The 22,636-nt window shown below is 35.1% G+C and overlaps 1 protein-coding gene across 1 annotated transcript in view; it reads left to right on the top strand.

The window, feature by feature from the left end:
• Positions 1-22,636, top strand: part of RPS6KA6 (ribosomal protein S6 kinase A6) — a 94,331-nt gene that overhangs the window by 15,073 nt on the left and 56,622 nt on the right. Inside the window, exon 2 of the mRNA XM_090263954.1 lies at positions 11,239-11,298. Within this exon, the coding sequence (XP_090120080.1) occupies positions 11,239-11,298 (60 nt within the window). The remainder of the gene's footprint in view (positions 1-11,238; positions 11,299-22,636) is intronic.

The raw sequence follows: 22,636 nt of genomic DNA on the forward strand, positions 1-22,636 counted from the left end.
TTCAAGGGGAGAGACCAAGGGGATCTCTCATACTGCCATTCCTCTGTCATCCAAAATTTAATTAATTTATAAATGTTTAAAAATATACAGTTTAGACCAATGGCCAGATAAGTATTTTAGAGTTTTAGACTTCATTTGCTGCATTAACCTCTGTCACATATTCTTTTTTTAAGAAACAACTCTTTAAAAATATAAAATATATTCTCACACTATGGGCCCCAGTTTAGACTAATGGCTTCAGAATATGTTTTGCAAAGTTAAGTTTGTACTAAAGCTGCTGACAAGTTTTAGGGTTATGAATCCGACTGAAAAAATATAGCCTCTTGAATTAATTTGTATGTTGATATGAAATACTAAAAATGTGTAAGATAGTTTTAAAAAATCTTATGAATAACCCAATCTTTGTATGTGTATTTTTAAAATGACTTTGAAAGAGCTGACTTTCTGTTATCTACTAGAATTAAAAATTCAGAATTGATGAGCAAACTGACTTATAGGCAATACTTATGAAATTAGGTTTCAAAATGACTTTTAAATGTTTCAAGTAAGAAAATAATATCTAAGAAAAATCTATGGCAGTTTCTTCTTATTGAAGTTACTTTTATACTTATTTAGATTACAAATGCAGCCATTCCACACACATTTTTCTAGGCTCTGTTATGTTCCAGATAATATGCTATATACTGGGGTTACAGAGCATCAGTAGGTGTGATCCCTTCCCTCAGGGAGTCTGCAGTCTGTTAGAGTGGTGGAACAGAAATTTAATAAGTAAGACAGTACTTATGGATAGAAGTCTGTGTATGGTAAGATGGAAGGACAAGGGGAAGATATGACATTGAACCTTAGTAAAGATGAGTTGAAATTCAAAAACGCAGGTAACCCAGAATGGTAAATACTTCAAAGATCATCCTTATTTATTTATTTATTTATTTATTTTTTATGTTTTGGATTTTCAATTACAGTTGTCCCATTTTTCCCCCATTTTTCTCCCCCACCCAGCCCACCCCTTCCATATTTAAATGTGCACACTGTTTTTATAATTTGATTTGAACATGGATATGTTTTATCAACTAATTTTTTTAGCAGATTCTCATAATTGATTTTAAATAACCAACTAAATGAATAGCTTGATGGTGGTGCACACTTACCTTACCCATCCTGTGGCTCTTTTTTTTTTTTTTTTTTCCTTTCTTTTTTTCATTTTATTATTGTTTAATTGCAGTTGTCCCAATTTTCCCCCATTGATCTCCCATGCCCCATCCACAGCCCCCTACCACAGTCAATCTCCACCCTGTTTTCCATATCTATGGGTCCTTTTTACTTGTTCTTTGACCAGACCCTTCCCCTTTTTGCCCCCTTCTCCCCCTCCCCACTCCCCTCTGGTCACTGTCAGTCTGCTCCTTGTTTACATGCCTCTGGTTCTATTTTCCTTGTTTGTTTGTTTGTTTTGTTCATCAGGTTCTAGTATTAGGTGAGATCATATGGTATTTGTCTTACACCGACCGCCTGGCTTATTTCACTAAGCATAATTCTCTCTAGTTCTACCCATGTTGTCGCAAATGGCAGGAGTTCCTTCTTTCTCTCTGCTGCAGAGTACTCCACTGTGTATATGTACCACAGTTTTTTGATCCACTCATCTACAGATGGGCACTTAGGCTGCTGCCAGCACTTGGCTATAGTAAATAGCACTGCTATGAACATAGGGGTGCATAGGTCCTTTTGAATTGGGGTTTCAGGATTCTTCAGGTATAATCCTAGCAGTGGAATCACTGGTTCAAAAGGCAGTCCCATTTTTAGTTTTTTGAGGAAAGTCCATACTATTTTTCATAGTGGCTGCAGCAGTCTGCATTCCCACCAAGAGTGCACTAGGGTTCCCGTTTCTCCACATCCTCGCCAGCTAGGAATAAATTTAACCAAGGAGGTAAAAGACCTGTACTTATAAAACTACAGAACAATGAAGAAAGAAATTAAGGAAGACACAAATTGTCGGCAGCCGTCCATGTCGAGAGACGATGGTGTAGCTTCTTAAGAGTCTATCTGCACCGCCAAGAATGGTTGTGCAGTCCGACTCGGGAGTGACACGGTATCTGTCTCCTCCTGTGTTGAATCGACATCTTACGATGACGCTGGAGTGTCCTCTCCAGTGAAGCTGAAGCTACAGAGCCTGGGCAGGGTGATATGGAGGGTCTGCTGTTGCCCATGCAGCAGACCCCCCCTCTCTTCGCAGCTGAAGGGTCCAAGGGAAAGACGGAGTCAATACAGCTTGGCTTCAGGTGCGCCGCAGGAGTTGCCGGTGTTGACTACAACGTCAAACCGCCTTAGGGACTCCGGCTCCGGATTTTCTGTCGGGGTTTACTCCCTTAGCCTTTCCCCTGAAGAGGTATGCTGCAAGGCAGCGGAGGTTTTTTGGAGTCAGAGTTTTCCTTCTCTGATGTGCCCTGACTGGGAGATCGAACCAGCGACACTTAGCTCGCAGGCCGACGCTCAATCCACTGAGCCAAACCAGCCAGGGTAAGGAAGACACAAATAAATGGAAGCATATACCATGTTCATGGATGGGAAGAATCAGCATCATTAAAATGTCCATACCACCTAAAGCAATCCCATCCTGAGACTCTTTAAAAGACAATTCTTTCAGATCAATTTGATATAGAATTATTCTTTCTTATATCTTCAATGAAGCAATGACAGTTGTTAGGTGAGTAGGTTTCAAATGATTAACCTGTTGGGGTAAAAACTGCAGGAATATTATATAATTAGAAAGCCATAAAAGATTAAAACAAATAGTTTTACATGAATGTTGTAAGCCCTATCCAATTTTCCATAGGTACTATGGTGAATATAGAGTAAAAAGACAAAATGTCTACTGGGGAAATGGCCGTAACTATTAATAAACCTATGAATATATCTGGTATTTTAAAACTCAAGATACAAATTAAACCTTCTATAATGGAATGCAAAATAAAAAGACCCATAGTTTTGGAAATGCACCCCTCTGCCCCCCAAAAAGACTGTTAGTGAAATTTATCGTTTGTTATAGTAATATAGAAAGATGCTTTTTACTTTTCTCCAATTTGTGATTCTCTAAAGCAAGGTGTATGTGCATTAGTATGTACGTACCTTTTTGAGTTGGTTTGGAAGATTGTTTTAAAGTTGACCTAAAATAGTTCTATTGGTATTTTAAAAGTAATCATTCCACAATAATATGACATGTCAAAGCTAAAATTATTAAATCAATAGTGTATGATAAACGAGCAGTAAGGTTTTATTCACAGATGTTTTATTTTGTATACAGGTAACACTATTCACCTTTGGTGAATTATTAACTGAAATGTTTCATGTACTTTTTTCAGTATTTTGCATTGGCAGGAAAACATTCACACATCAGGCATGTATTAGGTATATATTACATACTGTGCCAGCTGCTTTAAGAACATTATATTAATCCTGAAAACAACCCTAAATTGCTTATTTTACAGACGAGGAAATAGAGACTAAGAAAGTTGAAACTTTTTCAAAGCAGTAAACGTACACTTTCGGAATTTGAATCTCCATCTGCTTAAAACCAAAGCTTTGCTCTTTTCATGATATTACTATTATGCCTGTCTCATGAATAAAGCATGGCATCTTTCCACAAGTAGCTTTAAGTTTAGATGATTATGACAAGAAATGTATTGAATATGGTAGAATTATTATTTTATAATTTGTATAGCATTTAAAATTGTTACACAACATAAAATTTGCTGACTTAGCCATTTTTAAGTGTACAGTTCAATAGTATCAAGTGCATTCACATTGTTGTACAGTGGTCAGAACTCTTTTAAAATTATTTATTTATTTATTTTTAGAGGGGGAAGGGAGGGAGAAGGAGAGGGAGAGAAACATTGCTCTCATATGCTCGACTTGGGACCAAACCTGCAATCCAGACATGTGTCCTGACTGGAAATTGAACCAGCGGCCTTTTGCTCTGTGGGACAACATCCAACCAACTGCACCACACCAGTCAAAGCCAGAACTCTTTTCATCATAGACAATAACTTTCTATCTTCCCTCTCTGCAGCCCCAGGGAACCAGTATTACACTTTCTGTCTCTATGAATTTGACTGCTCTAGGTATCTCACATAAGTGGAATTATACAGTATTTTCTTTTTGTGACTGGCTTATTTCAGTTATAATAATGTCTTTAAGGTTCATCCAAGTTGTAGCATGTGTCAGGATTCCCTTTTAAAGGTTGAATAATATTCCATTGTATGTATAGTAAGGGATGCCTCTTAAGACACTGCAATGTCCTTGATTGTTAAAGGAATATGACATTATGCTCTCTATGCTGTGTTTATGAACTTGTTAATTGATTTTCTCAGAAAATAGGATAAAGGATAAAATATAACTACTCAATCTTAAGTTAATTAAAACCAAAATTATTTAGGTACTCCTATGATTATTTTTTAACAGGAATTTGACTTTACTTGATTATTTTCCTAGTTCATTTACTAGTATGTAATTTATAGTTTCATGTCCACCAAATGAGAAGAAAGACATGAGTTTAATATGTGAAGATAATATTCTAAAAATATTAAATGACATAGAGACCAAACAAACAATTCAAAAGATCAACGAACCTAGGAGCTGGTTCTTTGAAAAAATAAACAAAATCGACAAAAAACCAAAAAATAGAAGAAAAAAAATATTAAACTTTAAATAGTTTTTACAAATTGTGTTTTAGAGGATAATTTTAAATCACATTTTTGTCTAATAATAATACTGATTATATTAATTATTGTTGCATAACTAATTACCACAACTTTAGCAGCTTAAATCAAGACATTTATTATTTTATAGTTCTTATGGGTCACAAGTTCAGACATTGCTCAACTAGATCTCCTTAGGGTCCCACAAGCTGTAATCAAGGTTTCAGCTGTCCTACATTTTTTTTTAAAAGACTTTATTTTATTTTTAGAGAGAGGGAAAGGGAGGGAGAAAGAGAGGGAGAGAAACATCAATGTGTGGTTGCCTCTCACATGTGCCCTGACTGGGAATCGAACCAGTGACCCTTTGGTTCACAGGCTGGTGCTCAATGCACTGAGCCACACCAGCCAGCACAGCTGGCCTACATTCTTATCTGGAGGAATGACTGGAGAAAGTATACTATACTTTCAGATTCTTGGCAGAATTGTTTTTCTTGCAGTGGTAGTACTAAAGACCCTGGCTTCTTTTTGGGTGTTTTCCGGGGGCTGCTGTCAGCACCTAGAGGCTGCTATGCTATGTAAACTTCTTCAACACAACTCCTTCAATCAAGCCAACAGAGTCTGTTGAGTCTTGTTATAACATAGCATAGAAATGAAATCCCATCACCTTTTCAATATTCTGTTGATTGGAAGCAAGACACAGGTGCTGTCCACACTCAAAGTGATGAGTGTTATGTAAGAGCATGAACACCAAGAGCTGAGGATTGTGGAGGCTCATCTTAGAATCCGTTTGCCTCATTGGTGAACTGGGAGGCTTCTTTCATTTTGTCATAGGCTAATTCAATATACAGGCATAGTCCTTTTTTCTAGGCAGATGAGGACCCACCTCTAAGTTTAGATGTAATTTGCTCTAGTTATTTAAAGGAAGTGAAAAAATTGAAGAACTCTTCTTTCCGTATCTGTCAGTGGCTAACCTGTAAATGTGAAGAGAGAAAATTTTCTCTAGATGTGAGCTTCTTAAACACTTTAACATTTGGTACTGTATAAATATAGTGCTTTTGTTTACTAGGTGGAATTTGAGGATCCTGCATAATACTTGAAAATTTATAATACTGTCAAATTTGTTGTGAAGATTAGTGTCTTATGTATGTTTTGTTGATAATTTGTCTGCCATACTTCTCACTTTCCTTTACCTTATTCTTCTTTACTTGTTTATTTCTCTGCATCTTCAGTATATCTCTCAGCGCCAACTCTTGAGCTTTGTTCATTGGTCTTGAGTCAACATGGAGGAACAGGTGTATACTCAACAGAGCTCTTGTGGCCAGATAAAAGCCCTTTTATAGAATTATATGTACTTATCTGTTCATTTCCCACACCACCTCCAATTATAAGGATCTGAGGGGGAAAATATATATTGTTCTTAGCTCAGTTTTCCACGCTGAGCTGCTTTTGTCATTACTGGTAAGAAAATGACAGGTTTGAGTGACCTATATGATTTTCTGAGACCAGGTGAGTACATTATCTCACTTTAGTACCTCTATTTGCCAAGAATTGTTTAAAGTGATCTATTTCATTATTTTATGAGCAGATGAAAGTAATATTAAAGAATTATACTAGGATAGTTTGTTTACTTGGGTTTCCAAGTATCTGAGTTAATTATTACTACCTTTATAATTGTTGATAAGTTTTCCAGAGTCTTCTGTAGGAAATTGTTTCTTCCTTATTTGGCACTTAATTGGGGGAAACAGCATGTCTGCTTGTCTTTTCAAATTGTAAATGTTATTTTTTAAATCAATGTTTAATGCCCTGTAGAATTCTGAAAATAGCTTTGTTTTCATACATTTTAGTACATGCCAGTGAATACTGAGGTCCTCTATAGGAATAAATACTCTTACAGTGACAACCTAGTACCTTGTTTAATGTAGATGAGGTGGGAGTAATGGAGTGTCTGTTTTTAAAGAATATTTCTGTAGACTGAATTGATTTTTAGGATACAGTGATTGATCTCTTTGGCTTAATTAAATTTATTTTATTTCTATTTCCTTCAGACCTACAGTTTTATGATAAATTAGTCATAAAATGGTATTAATAGGAAGTAACCAGTAACTAAGGTAACAGAGGAAAGCAGTATTATTTTTATATGGGTCATCCTGAGAGTCATTTTGTAGTCACATTTCAATGATCAGAATCCTATGTTAATATTGGTTTGTGGACTACTTTGTTGAATGTGCCTTTTCCTATATGTTAATGATAAATCCATCACCGTTTTTTTCATCCCCCATAGTCTATCTGTGCTTGTGAGATAAGACGGTAGACGGTGCTATGTATTGACATTGGTAACCCTGGAGGAAACCAGATTTAGGGGGTCACTAATTCCTTTTTGTATTGGTTATTTTTGAGAGGCATATGAGATAAGCATGTGGGAATGTCAAATAGGCAGTTGGGTGTATGGATCAAGTGCTGAGAAGAGTAGTCTCAGTAAATGTGAGTCTTGTCAGTAAATTAACTGTCTGGGGAAACAATTAGCTGTCTGGAGTGAGATGAGAAGGAGACCGAAGTCCATTTCCTGAGGATCTAAAATGTTTCAAGGATACTGAAAAAGAGCAAATAAATAGGAGTAAAAGAAAATGAAAGTGTTATCATACAAGACAAAGACTCAGCAGAGAATGGTCAACTTCAGCACGCTGCAGCAAGATCAAGTGAGATAAGGACTGATGCATCTATTTGCAAAATAGACATTATTGGTGACTTTATTCCTCATTTTTTTTAGAAGAAAGATGCTAGTCAAATAAACAATGCTTGGTAATTTACTTCTTAATACATTTATTTTAAAATTTACATAAAGTGAAATTCACTCTTTTTCTTGTATGGTTCTGAGGTTAGACAAGTGCACAGAGTTGTATAATCACCACCACAATAGAGATACAGAATAGTTTCATCACCTCCCCCCAACTGTTGCATCTTTGTTGTGCACCACTGTCCCTAGGGCCTACCCTCAGGAAACTGCAAATCTCTTCTCCATACCTTACAGTGTTACCTTTTTACAGAATGTCATATAAATGGACTCATACAGTATGTAGCTTTTAGGGGCTTTTTTTTTTTTTCATTTAAATACAATAATGTATTTGAGATTTATCCATGTTGTTGAATATATCAATAGATCATTCCTTTTCATTGATGACTACTATACCCCTTCTTCTACACCCTTCCCCTGGAAACCACTGATATGAATTCTTTCACTCTAGGATTGAATTGTTCGGAGGGTCATATACTTGTTGTCATACATATTATTCTTTTGGGTTTAAATTTCTTCAGTTAGTAAAATTCACTTAAGATTTATCCATTGCGTTACAAGTATCAATAATAGTTCTTTCCTTTTTATTGATGAATGGTTTTCTATTTCTCTACTTAACAGTTGAAGTACGTTGGAATGTTTCCAGTTTTTCATAATTATGAACAAAGCTTCTATACATATTCATGTATATTTTTGTGTTAACATAAATTTATATTTACTTCAGATAAATATTCTTCCACTGTTTTCTTACATTCATGACTTCTCATGTAGTTATTTTGATATTTATGTAATATGTTGTTTTTCTCTTGCTCATTTCAAGAGTTTTTCTCCTTCCTTTTGGTTTAGAGTACTTTATTAAGATATGTGTTGGGGTAGCTTTCTTTAATTATGTTCCTGTCGGTGTTGACTGAGCTTGTTGAAACTGTACATTTATATCTTTCACCAAATTTGGGAAATTCTCAACCATTTTTTAAAAGTGGCTTTATTGAAACATAATTTACATAAACATACAATTCACCCATTAAAAATGGACAACCTACCTGATTTTAGTATATTGTCAGATATATACAGTCAACACCATGGTCAGGTTTAAAACCTTCTTTATCACATCAAAAACAGTCTTTTTACTTTTTAACTGTCACTCACATCTACGCATCCCCCAGCTGTAAGCAACCACTAATTTATTTTCTGTCTCTATAATAGAATTTCCTCTTAACATTTTATATTAATGGAATTGACATTATTTTTGCATTTTTTTCTGTACCACCCTTTTCTTTTTCTGGGATGTTAATGATCATTGATTTTAGATATTTTGTTATTGTTCTACATGCCTCTGAGGCTCTGGTCATTTGCTTTGGATAATTTTTCACTTTCTTGTTCATGTTGGTTAATTTCTATTGATCTGTCTTCAAGTTTACTATTACAGTGGTACCTTGGTACTTGTTGTTAATTCGTTGTGGATCTTGTGACGAGTGCTGAAACAAACTTAACGAGTACCCAGCAATGAAGCATTTTCTCTTGTGGGGCAGCGTCATGACTCATACAAGTTCTAGCAAGTACAATGAGTCTTGAGCCAGCTCCTAGTACTGGAACATTTTTTTCTTGTCAAAATGCGATGAGTACAGGCTCTGACGAATTCTGAAGCTAATGGGTACTGCAGTGTGACTGTACTTCTGTAATTTCCATTTTTATTAAGCCCATCCAGTATTTATTAAATTGCATATATTATTATTTTTAGTCCTATAATTATTTACATTTGGTTCTTTTTATAGGTTCTATTTCTCTGCTTAGAACTTTTTATCATTCATTCAAGTATGTTTTTTTACCTAACAGAGCATATTTATATTATTTGTTTAAATCCTTGTTATATACTTCAATATTGGAGTTATCTAGAATTGAAGGCCGTTGATTTTGACTGGTTTTTTTTTTCAGCATACACTCTCCTTGGTTAGGTTGACACTTTCAAGTTTTATCTTCCCCTCTCTGGATGATGGTTCCCATGTTAATTATGATTTCAGAGTGTTTGTGTTAGCACCTTGCATGTGCCACTCAGTGCATGTGCTAATACAGTGGTTAGTCTGAGGCTTGACCAGTGCTTGATATTGCAGTTCAGTTTTCAAAGCTTCATTAGGTTTCTTTGGTTCTATTCCACAGTTTGTTGTTGACACCAGGACATCTATCTCTTCGTAGACAGAATTAGGGGATCTCCTTCTCCCATTCTACCCTCCCCATGATTTCTTCTGTGGATTCTCCGGTTACCATGGGCCCTTTATCATTGTTCATGTGCTCAGAAATGTGAGTTTCCCTCAGGGCCCTAGCCTTCATGCTGTCATATAGCTCTACACTTTCGGGGCTACCCTGGAAGTGAAGTGAAGGAGAGAATGAAAAAAAAAAAAAAGCAATTAGCTCCATACTTTTCTTATCATATGGGCCTCTTCTTCTGGTTCCTCTGACTAGAGAGATATAGGTCTTGTCTTGACTGGGACTTGCTTTGGAGCAGTACTGGAAGTCAGAAAAGGAATAAAAGGGAGATAAAAGAAAATTTGGGGTTCTTATCCTCAACTACCCAAAGTGCGTCTTTTCCTGGTACTCTCTTCAAAAAGTGGAATTTCTCTTGGAAATTTTTTTATGCCTATTGAATCAGTCTCTCTTCAGGTCAAAGTCAGAAGATAAAGGTGGAAAATAAATTCAGGGAACTCACTGCAGTACTGGTTATTCTTCAAATTTTGATCTCCCTCCATGAACTGCTTGTTATTGTTTAATTTTCAGAGTACTCTAGTTCATTTTTGTATTTTGTCTAAAGCTTTTAGTTTATAATCAGAGGAGAGATAGGCTTATTCCATCTTGGCTGTTTAATTTAGTTTCCTCTTTTTATTTTTTACTTTTCTGTAGACTCATAAATAGGCATTGGTGAAATTAATTTTTAGACCATCTTTTTTTTTTTACTTAATTTCAAACATCTTAGATCAGTGGTTGGTAGACTTTTTATGTAAAGAGCCAAATATTAAATATTTTAGGCTTTGCAGAAATAGGATATCTGTCAATTGCACAGCTCTGCTGTTGCAGTTCGAAAGCAGCCATAGATAATATGGAAACAAATGGATGTGTCTGCATTCCAGTTAAAATGTATTTACAAAAACAGATAGCAGGCCACATTAGGCCCATGGACCAGAGCTTGCAGACCCTTGATCTAAGTCCTCTACACTTGATCTTTCCTGAAATACTGCTTTAAGAATAAATATTGTTATCTACTGAGCTTTGTGTATTAAAATAATTTTTTCCACAGCCACTTATGTTTTTATCCTACAGTTTATTCTTCCATAGAGTAACTCAAAATTTACTAGAACTGAAAGCAAGGAAAATGATCAACAGCAGTGTAATTATGTAAAAGATCCTAACTTGCTTTGAATATATCCCCACAACAGATTTTTTCTGTGGCATTTTTCCCTAATCTCATATATTTGGTTAGGGGCAGTCTTAATGAAAGTACACATGTCATATGTTCATTCAACATAGCAAAGTTCTAAACAATATGAAACGAAAAATATAACTATGAAATTCAATGATTCTCAATGACAATCTAGAATGTCTATTAATATCTCTTTTCCAAATACCTTCTATGTGTCCCTTGTCCTTTTATGTTTCAGTAAGTGTGGATATTGTTAGATTGTGAAGGGAAATGCGTAGGGTTATATTTTTCTTAGTTATTACCCTTGTTCTGGTACTCTTGAACTTTAGTTTTTGAACATTATTTTGCAGGTAAATCATCTTAAAATGGTTGATGAGCCTATGGAAGAGGGAGAAGCAGATTCCTGCCAAGTAAGTATTCATGCTAACTTATTAAGCTGCATTTTTAGAATAAAAGGAAAGAGAGTAATGGCAAAGCAGAAAATCTTCTGTAAATTAAAAAAATTTACTCAGGTACATTAATAATAAGCAAATCCAATTAGTAATAAAACAATAGCAGGTCAAAATCTAAGACAGATTTCCTGTTAGAAACTCTTAAACATGAATTTTTTAAACAACCATATTGAGGTGTAATTTTTATGCCTTGAAATTCACTGATTTTAAGTGTAATGGATGAAATTTTTACTTGCCAGTATATGAGTAAATGTATTACTTAAATATATAGTTTTCCAAATTAAACTTTCATTAATATGTAGACTGTAAAAAAAAAAAAAAAAAAACCCAAATGAACAAACAAAACAAAGCAAAAACCGACTCATAAACAGAGATCAAACTTATGGTTGCCAGAGGGAGGTGGGTAGGAAGATGGGTAAAAAAAGTGAAGGGGAATATAGTCAATAATATTGTGATAAATTTGCACTGTGACAGATGATTACTAGATTCATATCATGGGGATGTAAAGTACAGCATAAAGAATATAGCTGATAATATTGTAATAAGTATGTACAGTGTAGGCAGACACTTGAAATATTGGGGGAAACACTTTGTAAAGGATAGGGTTCTCTAACCACTATGCTGTACACCTAAAACTAATAAAAAAATAATATTGACTGTAAACTGTGGTTGAAAAAATTTTAAAAAGGAAAGTACTTTCACTGTGTGATGATTCAGATACTTATGTAAATTAAGTCATATGGGTGATAAGAAACACTAAATATATAAATTTATCATTCCACTATCTTATGTTTTCATATGTAGGATTTTTTGGTTGTGGTTGCTTATTCAAAAGTAATTCTGGCAGCTGTGTGATTTTTGTGCTTGTCTTTTTTTAAAATAGAGGTTTTTAGAGACTGCTCTATGATGTAAAAACTTTTTTTAAAGTTTATTTATTTTTAGAGAGGGGTAGGGGAGGGAGAAAGAAAGGGAGAGAAACATTAATGTGTGGTTACCTCCTACATGCCCCCAGTTGGGTACCTGGCCCGCAACCCAGGCATGTGCCCTGACTGGGAATCGAACCGGTGACCCTTTGGTTCACAGGCTGGCACTCAATCCACTGAGCCACATCAACCAGGGATGATGTATACATTCTTCAAATAGTATTCTTTAAATTTGAACTTGAGGTATTGTGTATGAGGCCTAATGTTGTTTTTTAATTCACTGATTTGGACAGCCAATTCACTCCATCTCAATTAATGTAGTTTTAGATTTTCATGGTCATTTGCTCTCTTTTCTTCAGTTAAAATAAAATTAAATAAAATGTGTCCCAAATTGCATATATATCTAGCATAAGATTAGTAAAGGTGAATTATTGTTAGTATAATTTAATATGTCAAGATTTGCTATGAGGAATTGTTTCACTTCTCGAGACACCCTTCAGATTTGGAAAGTGTTCAGTAACAGTTCACTAATGAAAGGTATCTGATAACATATTTCATCACCTGGTCCCCTAGTGTTCCCAACAATGTATATGTTAGAAAAAATATGTTGAGTTTTTTTTTTTTTTTTTTTAGTAGATGACTGATAAGACTTAATTATTTATGTTGTTAAAACAAGAGTAGATATCTTCTGTTTCTTAGTCCATGGTCCATTTATATTTACTTTTAAAGTTTGTGTGGAATGATTGTTATTTCCTGAAATAAAGTACATGTTTTTAATGCTACCAATACTTTAGGAATTTGAAAAGAAGATTCACTTACCAATTAGATATTTGGTTGCTTCTATTAGCACAAACTCAACAATGTATCAAATCTCTAAATTGATTTATAATTTTATTAACCAGAAATGTAATGTAAATTTTATATTTAACTGAAAATGAACATAAAAAACTGATTTGTTGTTATTTTAAGCCCTAAGTTTCTAATTTTAGAAACTATTCTTGGCATATATTTCTCAAAAGGATCCTTTTAAAATATTCTTTCACAAGCGTGTTTTACTTAAACTCATGTGTAGCCATGAGTAGAGAGTATTTTAAGTGGGAGGTCCTGCTTCCTGTGTGGTAGATTTTTTCTTCTTCTTCTATTTATTTGTCTTTGCATTCTGATGAACATTAGCCTTGCTGTATTTCAGTATTTTTCTTTTGTTTCAAAGTTGGTGCTTGCTTCTGTTTTTTTGTTAGTTGTATGTTTTATTCTCTTTTTAAAAGATTTTATTTATTTTTAGAGAGAGGAAAAGAGAGGGAGAAGGAGTGAGAGAGAAACATCAATGCAAGAGAGAAACATCAATTAGTTGCCTCTCAAATGCACCCCAACTGGGGACCGAACCTGAAATCCAGCCATGTATCCCTAACTGGGAATTGAACTGGTGACCTTTTGCTTTTTGGGACCACACCCACCCAACTGAGACACACCGGTTAGAGCACTAAATGTTTTATTCTAAATAACTTTATTGAACTATAATACACGTAGCATACGATGACCTTTTAAAAAAGTTTTGGAACCTTTGTACTACAGATATACAAAATTCTTTGATATACAATTATTGTTCAACTAAATATTGACGGATAGCCACTATAAATTAGAGTGTATGCTATACCACAAGGGATGCAAAGATAAATGGTATAAATAAGTTTAATAACTTCAATTTTTATAGACATTTTGTGGTTGTCAAAATTCTCAGTTGACTTTTAAAACTGAGGTCTGAAATGTATAGGGCAGGTTTTATTCCCATTTTATAGATGAGGGAAGTAAAGAGCTGACCCTAGTAAGTGGAATAAACCAACCCAGGTGGGAACTTATTTGCCACCCTTGTTTAGTTTTCAGTCATCATACAAACTGAAACTATTTTGCAAACGTAAATATTTTGCAATTACTTTCCAATGTGTACATCATTTAATGTGTTTAGTTCACCCTAGTGGTATTTTGACAGTTATATTATTATTTCTGTTAGCCTTCTTTCAAAGTATGCTGATACTTGTCCTGGTTTTCAGTGACTCCGGGTCTCTCATTGCATAAAAAGTGTATATCAAGCTCCTTGTCCAGATCTCCACACGTATGTTTTAACAAGTCCATGACTTAATGCCTCTTGGAATCAAAGGGTGATCAAACTGGCCTATTTACCCACAAAAAAAGTGCACACGTTTGAACAGATGTTAAATAAGATGTGAAAAACAAAAAATAGACTTCAAAAATTTCTCTTCATTTGTTTTTACCTGTTTTTTGGTGATATCTATGCTTAGTTCCACAGTCCTCTGAAACTGTTTTAATAGTTCCATAATATGGTTTCCTAATAGATTGTCATCAGCTCTTTTTCCTTCTGATTAATAGGTGATTATTTTCCTTTTAATCAAATCAGTTGCCAAGTGAATGGAGCAGTAGTGTATTTGGCAGTGTGGTTTGTCTTTCATCATTGTGGTTTTCCAGTGTTACAGCATTGTTGGCCCTTGAATTAAAAAGATCACAGATTGTAGAGTTTAGACTGTTTTGGTTGTGATTTAGCCTCCATATTTCTGTTTATCATCATTTTCTATGAAGTTGAAAAATCATATAATCAGCCTTGCCTAAAATCAGTCATTTGATGTTGGAAAGAAAACTTCTGTCTATGAGTCTGTTTCTCTTTTATGTGTTTGTTTATATTGTTCTTTAGATTCCATGTATAAGTGAAATTATATGGTATTTGACTTTCTCTGAGTTATTTTACCTAGCATGTTTAAAGGATGGGACATATCAATTTTAATGAGAAGAAGAGGCATTGGACAGACATTTTTATTTACAATACTTGCTTGGGTTCAGTGAAATTAGCTGAAATAGAGTACAGTTGTTTCATAGCTCTGAACATTTTTCTAGTGATGATTCAGGTTTATAATCATGCTCTTCAACACAGCTGAAACTGAAGTGCCTTCTTAAACATAAAAATACTGCATTGTGCTCAATATAGAACCACAGACTTGGAGGGGACCTTAAAGACCCACCTAACATAACTAGTTTGTCATGTGAGAACACTGAAGTAGAGTAATTTCTGATTTGGTGAAGGCTGCTTAGCTTACACATGGCAAAGGTAGGACCAAAACTAATAAAGTGTATTGACTCTTCCAGCAAATTTCTTTTGGCTAGAAAAAACTTCCAATCAGTATGTTTTTGTTATGCTCCATTTTTCTGAAAACTAGTACTACATTAACAATATGTGATAAAAACTCAGTTAACTGTAATATTAGGAAGAGAATACAACCTGCTGTTGCTTTTGGTATACATATATTGCAAAGGTTTATACAAATATACCATACTTTAGAATAATCCGAAAATGTCAACTACAAAGCATATATATTTTCATTTAAAAGTTCATTTAAACTTTTTATTAAATCTATTGGAGTGACACTGGTTAGTTAATAAGATGACATAGGTTTCAAGTGCACATTTCTATAGCACATGATCTGTATATTGCACTGTGTGCCCACCACCCAAAGTCAGATCATCTTCTGTCACCATATATTTGCTACCCACCAATCCCCTTCCCTCTGGTAACTACCAGACTCTTGTCTATGCCTATGAGTTTTTGTTTGTTTTTCTTGTTTGTTCATTTGTTGCTTTCAGTTTTATATCCCACATATGAGTGAAATAATATGGTTCTTAACTTTTTGTCTGAATTATTTCACTTAGCATGATCTTCTCAAGATCCATCCATGTGGTCACAAATGGCAGTATTTCATCTTTTCTTATGGCTGAGTAGTATTCCACTGTATATATGTACCACATCTCTATCCAGTCATCTATTGAAGAACACTTTGGTTGTTTCCATGTCTTGGCCTCTGAATAATACTGCAATGAACATAGGAGTGCATACATCTTTGCAAATAAGTGTTTTCAAATTTTTCATGTAGATACTCAGAAGATGCATTGCTGGGTTATATGGTAACTGTATTCTTAATTTTTTGAGGAACCTCCATATTGTTTTCCATAGTGGTTGCACCGGTTTACATTCCCACCAGCGGTGAATGTGGGTTCCTTCTATGTAATTTATTATTCCAGATCTATATATATGTCTTGGATCCATTTTGAGTTAATTTTTGTATATGGGGACAAACTAATCTAATTTCATTCTTTTGCTCGTGGCTTTCCAATTTTCCCAGCACCATTTATTGAAGAGGCTTTCTTTTCTCCATTGTGTATTTTTGACTCTTTGTTGAAAAATTATTCACATAAGCATGGGTTTATTTTTGGGTTCTCAGTTCTGTTTTATTGGTCCGTGTGTCTCTTTTTCTGCCATCCCCATGCTGTTTTTATTATTGTTGCTTTGTAATATAATTTGAAGTTTGGGAGTGTGATACCTCTGGCCTCATTCTTTTTTTCTCAGGATTGCTTTAGCAATTTGGGTTTTTTTATAGTTCCATACAAATATGATGATCTTTGTTCTATTTCTTTAATAAATACCATTGGCTTTTGATGAGGATTACATTAAAATATCTTTCCATTTCACTGTGTTTTTTTTTTTTTCCATCTCATCATAATGCTTTGTAATTTTCAGTATGTAGGTCCTTCCCACCCTTTGTTAATTTTATTTCTAGGCATTTTATTCTTTTTAGTCAATTGCAAAAGGAATTCTTTTTCATTTCTTATTCTTAAATTTCTTTGCTAAGTATATAAAAAAGTGAATTTTTGTACACTGATTTTGTTTCCTGCGAATATACTGTATTTGTAAATTGTTTCTAATAGTTTCTTTGGTGGATTTTTAGAATTTTATATTTAAAGAATCATGTAGTCTGAAAAAAGTAACAGTTTTACTTCTTAATTTTTTTTGTTTTTTTTTTTAACTTTTTAATGTTTTTTGTTGATTATATTGTTACAACAGTTCCAATTTTCTCCCCCTTGCTCCCCTCCACCCAGCACCCCCCTCCCCCAGCAATCCCCCCCCAAGTCCATACCCCTGGTTGGTAAAAAATAACTATGCCTCCCTCTCAGATATTAAGACCCTTTGTAATCTTGTAAAGGACAATGGGCGAAGGTCTCGTGCTCCTCTAGCTGCTTCACGCTGGACATGGTCGTCGTCCTACCTACCCTTGGGTCCAGAAAACCCTAATAAGAGTGGGGGTGTGGAGGGGAGGGTGGCCTTCCCACATGGGGTTTACTTCTTAATTTTTTATTTGGATGCATTTTATTTCTCTTGCCTCTGCATTCTGGCTAGGACTTCCAGAGCCATGTTCATTAAGAGTGGTGAGAGTGGGCATCCTTGTATTTTTCCTGATCTTATAGGAAAAGCTCTCAGTGTTTCACCATTGAGTATGACATTGGCTAAGTGTTTTCATATATGGGCTTTATTATATTGAGGTACTTTTCTTCTATACCAATTTTATTGAGTGTTTTAATCATAAGCAAATAACTTATCAAGTACTTTCACTGCATCTAATGGTACAATCATATTGTTCTTCTAATTTATTTTATTAAACTGGTGTATTACAATGATCTAATTGCATATGCTGAACCATATTTGTGACCCCAGAATGAACCCCATTTGATCATAATGTATTAATTTTTTAGTGTATTATTGCATGCAATTTGCCAGTATTTTGTTTAGGATTTTTGTGTCTGTATTCATAAGAAGATAAGAAGATACTGGTCTGTAGTTTTCAGTGTGTGTGTGTGTGTGTGTGTGTGTGTGTGTGTGATCCTTTCCAGGGCCTGATACCAGGGTTATTTTTGGCCTCATAAAATATATTGGGAAGTATTGCCTCTTCTTCAGTTTACTGGAGAAGGAAAGGTGTCAGATCTTCTTTGACTGTTTTGTAGAATTCACTAGTGAAGCCATCTGGTCCTGGACTTTAACTTTTTGGGAGGTTTTTATGGTTGTTCCAATTTCTTCACTGTTGATAAATCTATTTATATTTTCAAATTCTTCATGATTCACTCTAGGAGGAGGGTTATATATTTCTAGGAACTTATGTATTTCTTCTAGGTTATTGAATTTGGTAACATATAGTCTTTCATAGTACTCTAGCATGATTCTTTGTATTTCTCTGATATCTGTGGTAACTTCTCTTTCATTTATAATTATTTATATAAGCTTTCTCTCTTTTTTTAAAGTGAGTCTAGCCAGGGGTTTGTCAATTTTATTAATCTTTTTGAAAAAAAGTTTCTCTTTGTTGTATTATTTTTTGTATAGTCTTTTTGTTCTCTATTTCATTTAATTCTGCTCCAATTTTATTATTTCCTTTCTTCTACTGACTTGGAGCTTCTTTTGTTTTTCTTTTCTAGTTCATTAAGATGTAATGTTAGTTTGTTTACTTGAGATTTTTCTTGTTTATGGAGGAGGTCTGTAGTGATAAAACTTTCTTCTTATTACTAATGCTTTTGCTGCATCCCTAGACTTTTGATATGTGTGTTGTCATTCTCATTTGTCTCTATAAAGGAGAAAGTAATGTATAAAGGAAAAGCCATTAGATTATCATCAGACTTATCAGCAGAAGCCCAACAAACCAGGAGAGTGGAACCAAATATTCAAACTACTGAAAGAGAGAAATTATCAGCCAAGAATAATATATCCAGAAAAGTTATTTTTGGATATGAGGGAGAAATGAAGACTTCTCAAAACATACAGAAACTGGGGGAATTACTCATGAGAGACCTCCAATGCAGGAAATACTCAAGGGGATTTATTCTACCTGAAACAAAGACCAAAAGGTCACAAAAGTATGAGTTGTCGGCAGCCGTCCATCTCGAGAGACGATGGTGTAGCTTCTTAAGTGTCTATCGGCACCGCCGAGAATGGCTGTGCAGTCCAACTCGGGAGTGACATGGTATCTGTCTCCTCCCGTGTTGAATCAACATCTTGCGATGACGCTGGAGTGTCCTCTCCAGTGGAGCTGAAGCTACAGAGCCTGGGCAGGGTGATATGGAGGGTCTGCTGTTGCCCATGCAGCAGACCCCCCCTCTCTTCGCAGCTGAAGGGTCCAAGGGAAAGACGGAGTCAATACAGCTTGGCCTCAGGTGCGCCGCAGGAGTTGCCGGTGTTGACTACAACATCAAACCGCCTTAGGGACTCCGGCTCCGGATTTTCTGTCGGGGTTTACTCCCTTAGCCTTTCCCCATAAGAGGTATGCCGCAAGGCAGCGGAGGTTTTTTGGAGTCAGAGTTTTCCTTCTCTGATGTACCCTGACTGGAAGATCGAACCAGCGACACTTAGCTCGCAGGCCGACGCTCAATCCACTGAGCTAAACCAGCCAGGGCATAAAAGTATGAGTAAGATCACCAAAAAACTCACATAAGTAGGAATAATTTATGACAACAAAAATATAAAAGGGATGGGGTAAAAGTCTGAATTTTCAAAGGGGGATGGAGATTAGATGCATTCAAAAGTAAAAGGACTACTGTATATATGTAACTTTTTCATAAACCTAATTACAACCACATTAAAAAAAATTGAGGAACATAAGTTAAAAAAAAAAAAAGAGGAAACAAGGAAGGTATGGAATACCACCAAACAAAAACCACGGACAGAAACACAATGAAAAGAACCAATGGAGGCACAGAGCTACGAGAAAACAACAGATAAAATGGCTGTAGGAAATCTTCATACAGCAAAAATTACCCTAAATGTAAATAGACTGAATTCACTAATAAAAAGGCACAGAGTAGCAGACTGTATCAAAAAACAAAACCCAACTATATGCTGCCTTCAGGAGACACATCTAAGCTGAAAAGACAAATAGTAACTCAAAGTAAAAGGGTGGAAAATTATTCTACAAGCAAATGGCATCCACAGAAAAGTAAGTGTAGCCATACTTATATCTGAAAAAAAAATGAATTTCAAGATAACAAAGGTAACAAGAGACAAAGATGGACATTTTATAATAATAAAGAGCATACTACATGAAGAAGACATGACACTTCTTAATATATATGCACCCAATCTAAGTACACCAAAATACATGAAGCAACTACTAACAGAACTAAAGGGAGAAACTGATAAAAACCCCATCATTTTAGGAGACCTAAATACTCCGTTGATAGCTATAGATAGAACATTCAAACATAGAATTTAAAAAATTGACATTAAATGACACAGTAGACTAAATGCACATAATTGACATTGACAGAGCCTTTCATACCAGAACATCAGATTATACATTCTTCTCCAGTGCACATGCAACATTCTGAAAGATGGACCATATGTTGGGTCACAAAACTAGGCTCAACAAATTTAAGAAGAGCATTTAAAATGCTCAATGTCACTAGCCATTGCAGAGATAGAGAAGTCAAAATGGCTGTCATCAACAAATCAACAAACAACAAGTGCTGGCGAGGACGTGGAGAAAGGGAACCCTCGTGCACTGTTGGTGGGAATGCAGACCGGGGCAGCCACTTTGGAGAACAATGTGGAGGATCGTCACAAAACTGAAAATGGAACTGCCTTTTGATCCAGAAATTCCAGTGCTAGGATTATACGCAAACAATCTTGAAACCCCAATTCAAGAAAACCTATGCACCCCTATGTTCACAGCAGCGCTGTTTACAATAGCTAAGTGCTGGAAACAGCCTAAGTGCCCCTCAGTAGATGAGTGGATGAAAAATCTATGGTACATTTACATAGTTGTAAAAAAGAAGGAACTCTTACCCTTTGTGACAGTGTGGATGGACCTGGAGAGCGTTATGCTAAGCAAAATAAGACACTTACAGAAAGACAAATACCATATGATGTCACTTTTGCATGGCATCTCATGAATAAAATAAACTCAGGTAAGCGGTGGGGGAGACTGGAAGAGATTAACCATAGAACAAATGCATATACCTATAGCCCATGGACACAGATAACAATATGGTAAAGGCCAGGGGGAGAAGCAGGGGCTGGGTGGAGGGGTCACAGTTTTGGAAAATGGGGGACATCTGTAATAGTGTCAACAATTAAAAAAACGTTTTAAATCATACCAAGCATACTTTCAGAATACAGTGCTTTGCAATTAGAAATCAACTGCAAAGAGAAGTAAAAAACCCCACAGATATGTGGAAATTAAACAACATACTACTAAAAAAAATGATCAAAGAAGAAATAAAAGGTGAAATCAAAAAAAGTTCTTGACTTTAAAAAAGGGGAAAATCAGTCTCATAGCTAGTTAAAAGGGTCCAGTGAAATGCTGTATTTATGTATAAAAACATCTAGTTATTATTTTAGAGTTGATTCTTTGTACCTGACTGATTAGTGATTCCTTCTACCTAAAGTTAACATTTCTCTGCCTAAGTGCCCTTCTTGAAAGAGTGAATGTCTGACTACGTCTGTAACACGGAAGTTATTTTAGGTGTCATGAAGCCTAGCTTACTTGGGACTGTGCTCTTGGTTGCTTTGGTGAGTCACCTTTGATGACATTCTTGCCATCCAGCCCACAATAATATGGTATAGGGTGTGTCAAAAGTAGGTGCACAGTTTTGAGCACATGAAACACAGAGTTTATTTTTGTATTATTATTTATTTGTTGTATTATTTTTCATATGAATGAGTATAAACCCACTTTTGCAACACCTTGTATAATACAAAGCTATCCAAGCTTCTAGGCATTGTGATAAACTAGTCATGTGAGCTTAAACTCTAGATATCAGTTTTCTCCTCTATACAGTGAGAAGGCTGGATAATATAACCCAGCTTTTATTTTGTGATATGTAATACAGGTGAAGTGTTTTTGTTTTGTTTTGTTTTTATTGTAGCTACTGTGCTTCTCTAGGGACAAGCATTACACCTTGCTTGAGTGTAGTCTTCACAAAGGAGTAGAGTGCTGCATCCAAGGGAAGAAACACTCTCTGGGTGGTTTCCTTTCTGCCTCAACCAAGTGTTAGGAAATCTGGCATATAACTAATATACAATGTTTTAATAAAAAGTGTTGTTTTGGCCTAACAGATTCTGTGTTATGCCAGTCTCTTTTCCAATGATGTGGCTAATTGGACATTTAAATATTTATATATCACTTAAAAGGTATAGAAAATACTATTTAACAGAGATTCTGAGGTTCATATTTATTTGCCATGCTCTCCACCTTACAAAATTTTATTTATCTCTTGACTTTCTCTGTTTCCACCTTCTAAGTTACATGCCAGTGAGGGACTTAAGACACTCTGCTGTTTGTTTTTGTTATAGCTAGGTGGAAAGGAAGGCTGAAGCATAGATTTCATATGCTTTTATTTACGTGAAATTATATAATAGGGATGGTGGTGGCAGTGTATCTGTTTGTGTTCGGAAACAGGGAAATGGGGATGCCAATGGGTTGCAAAACTGCTAGATTGAAGGAGTTGCATTTTCAGTTATTTGTGGTATGTTTTCTGACTCTAAACTAGCTTAT

The sequence above is a fragment of the Furipterus horrens genome, unplaced genomic scaffold (assembly GCF_987537825.1).
Source record: "Furipterus horrens unplaced genomic scaffold, mFurHor1.1.pri manual_scaffold_17, whole genome shotgun sequence".
In the NCBI taxonomy this organism is placed as follows: domain Eukaryota; kingdom Metazoa; phylum Chordata; class Mammalia; order Chiroptera; family Furipteridae; genus Furipterus; species Furipterus horrens.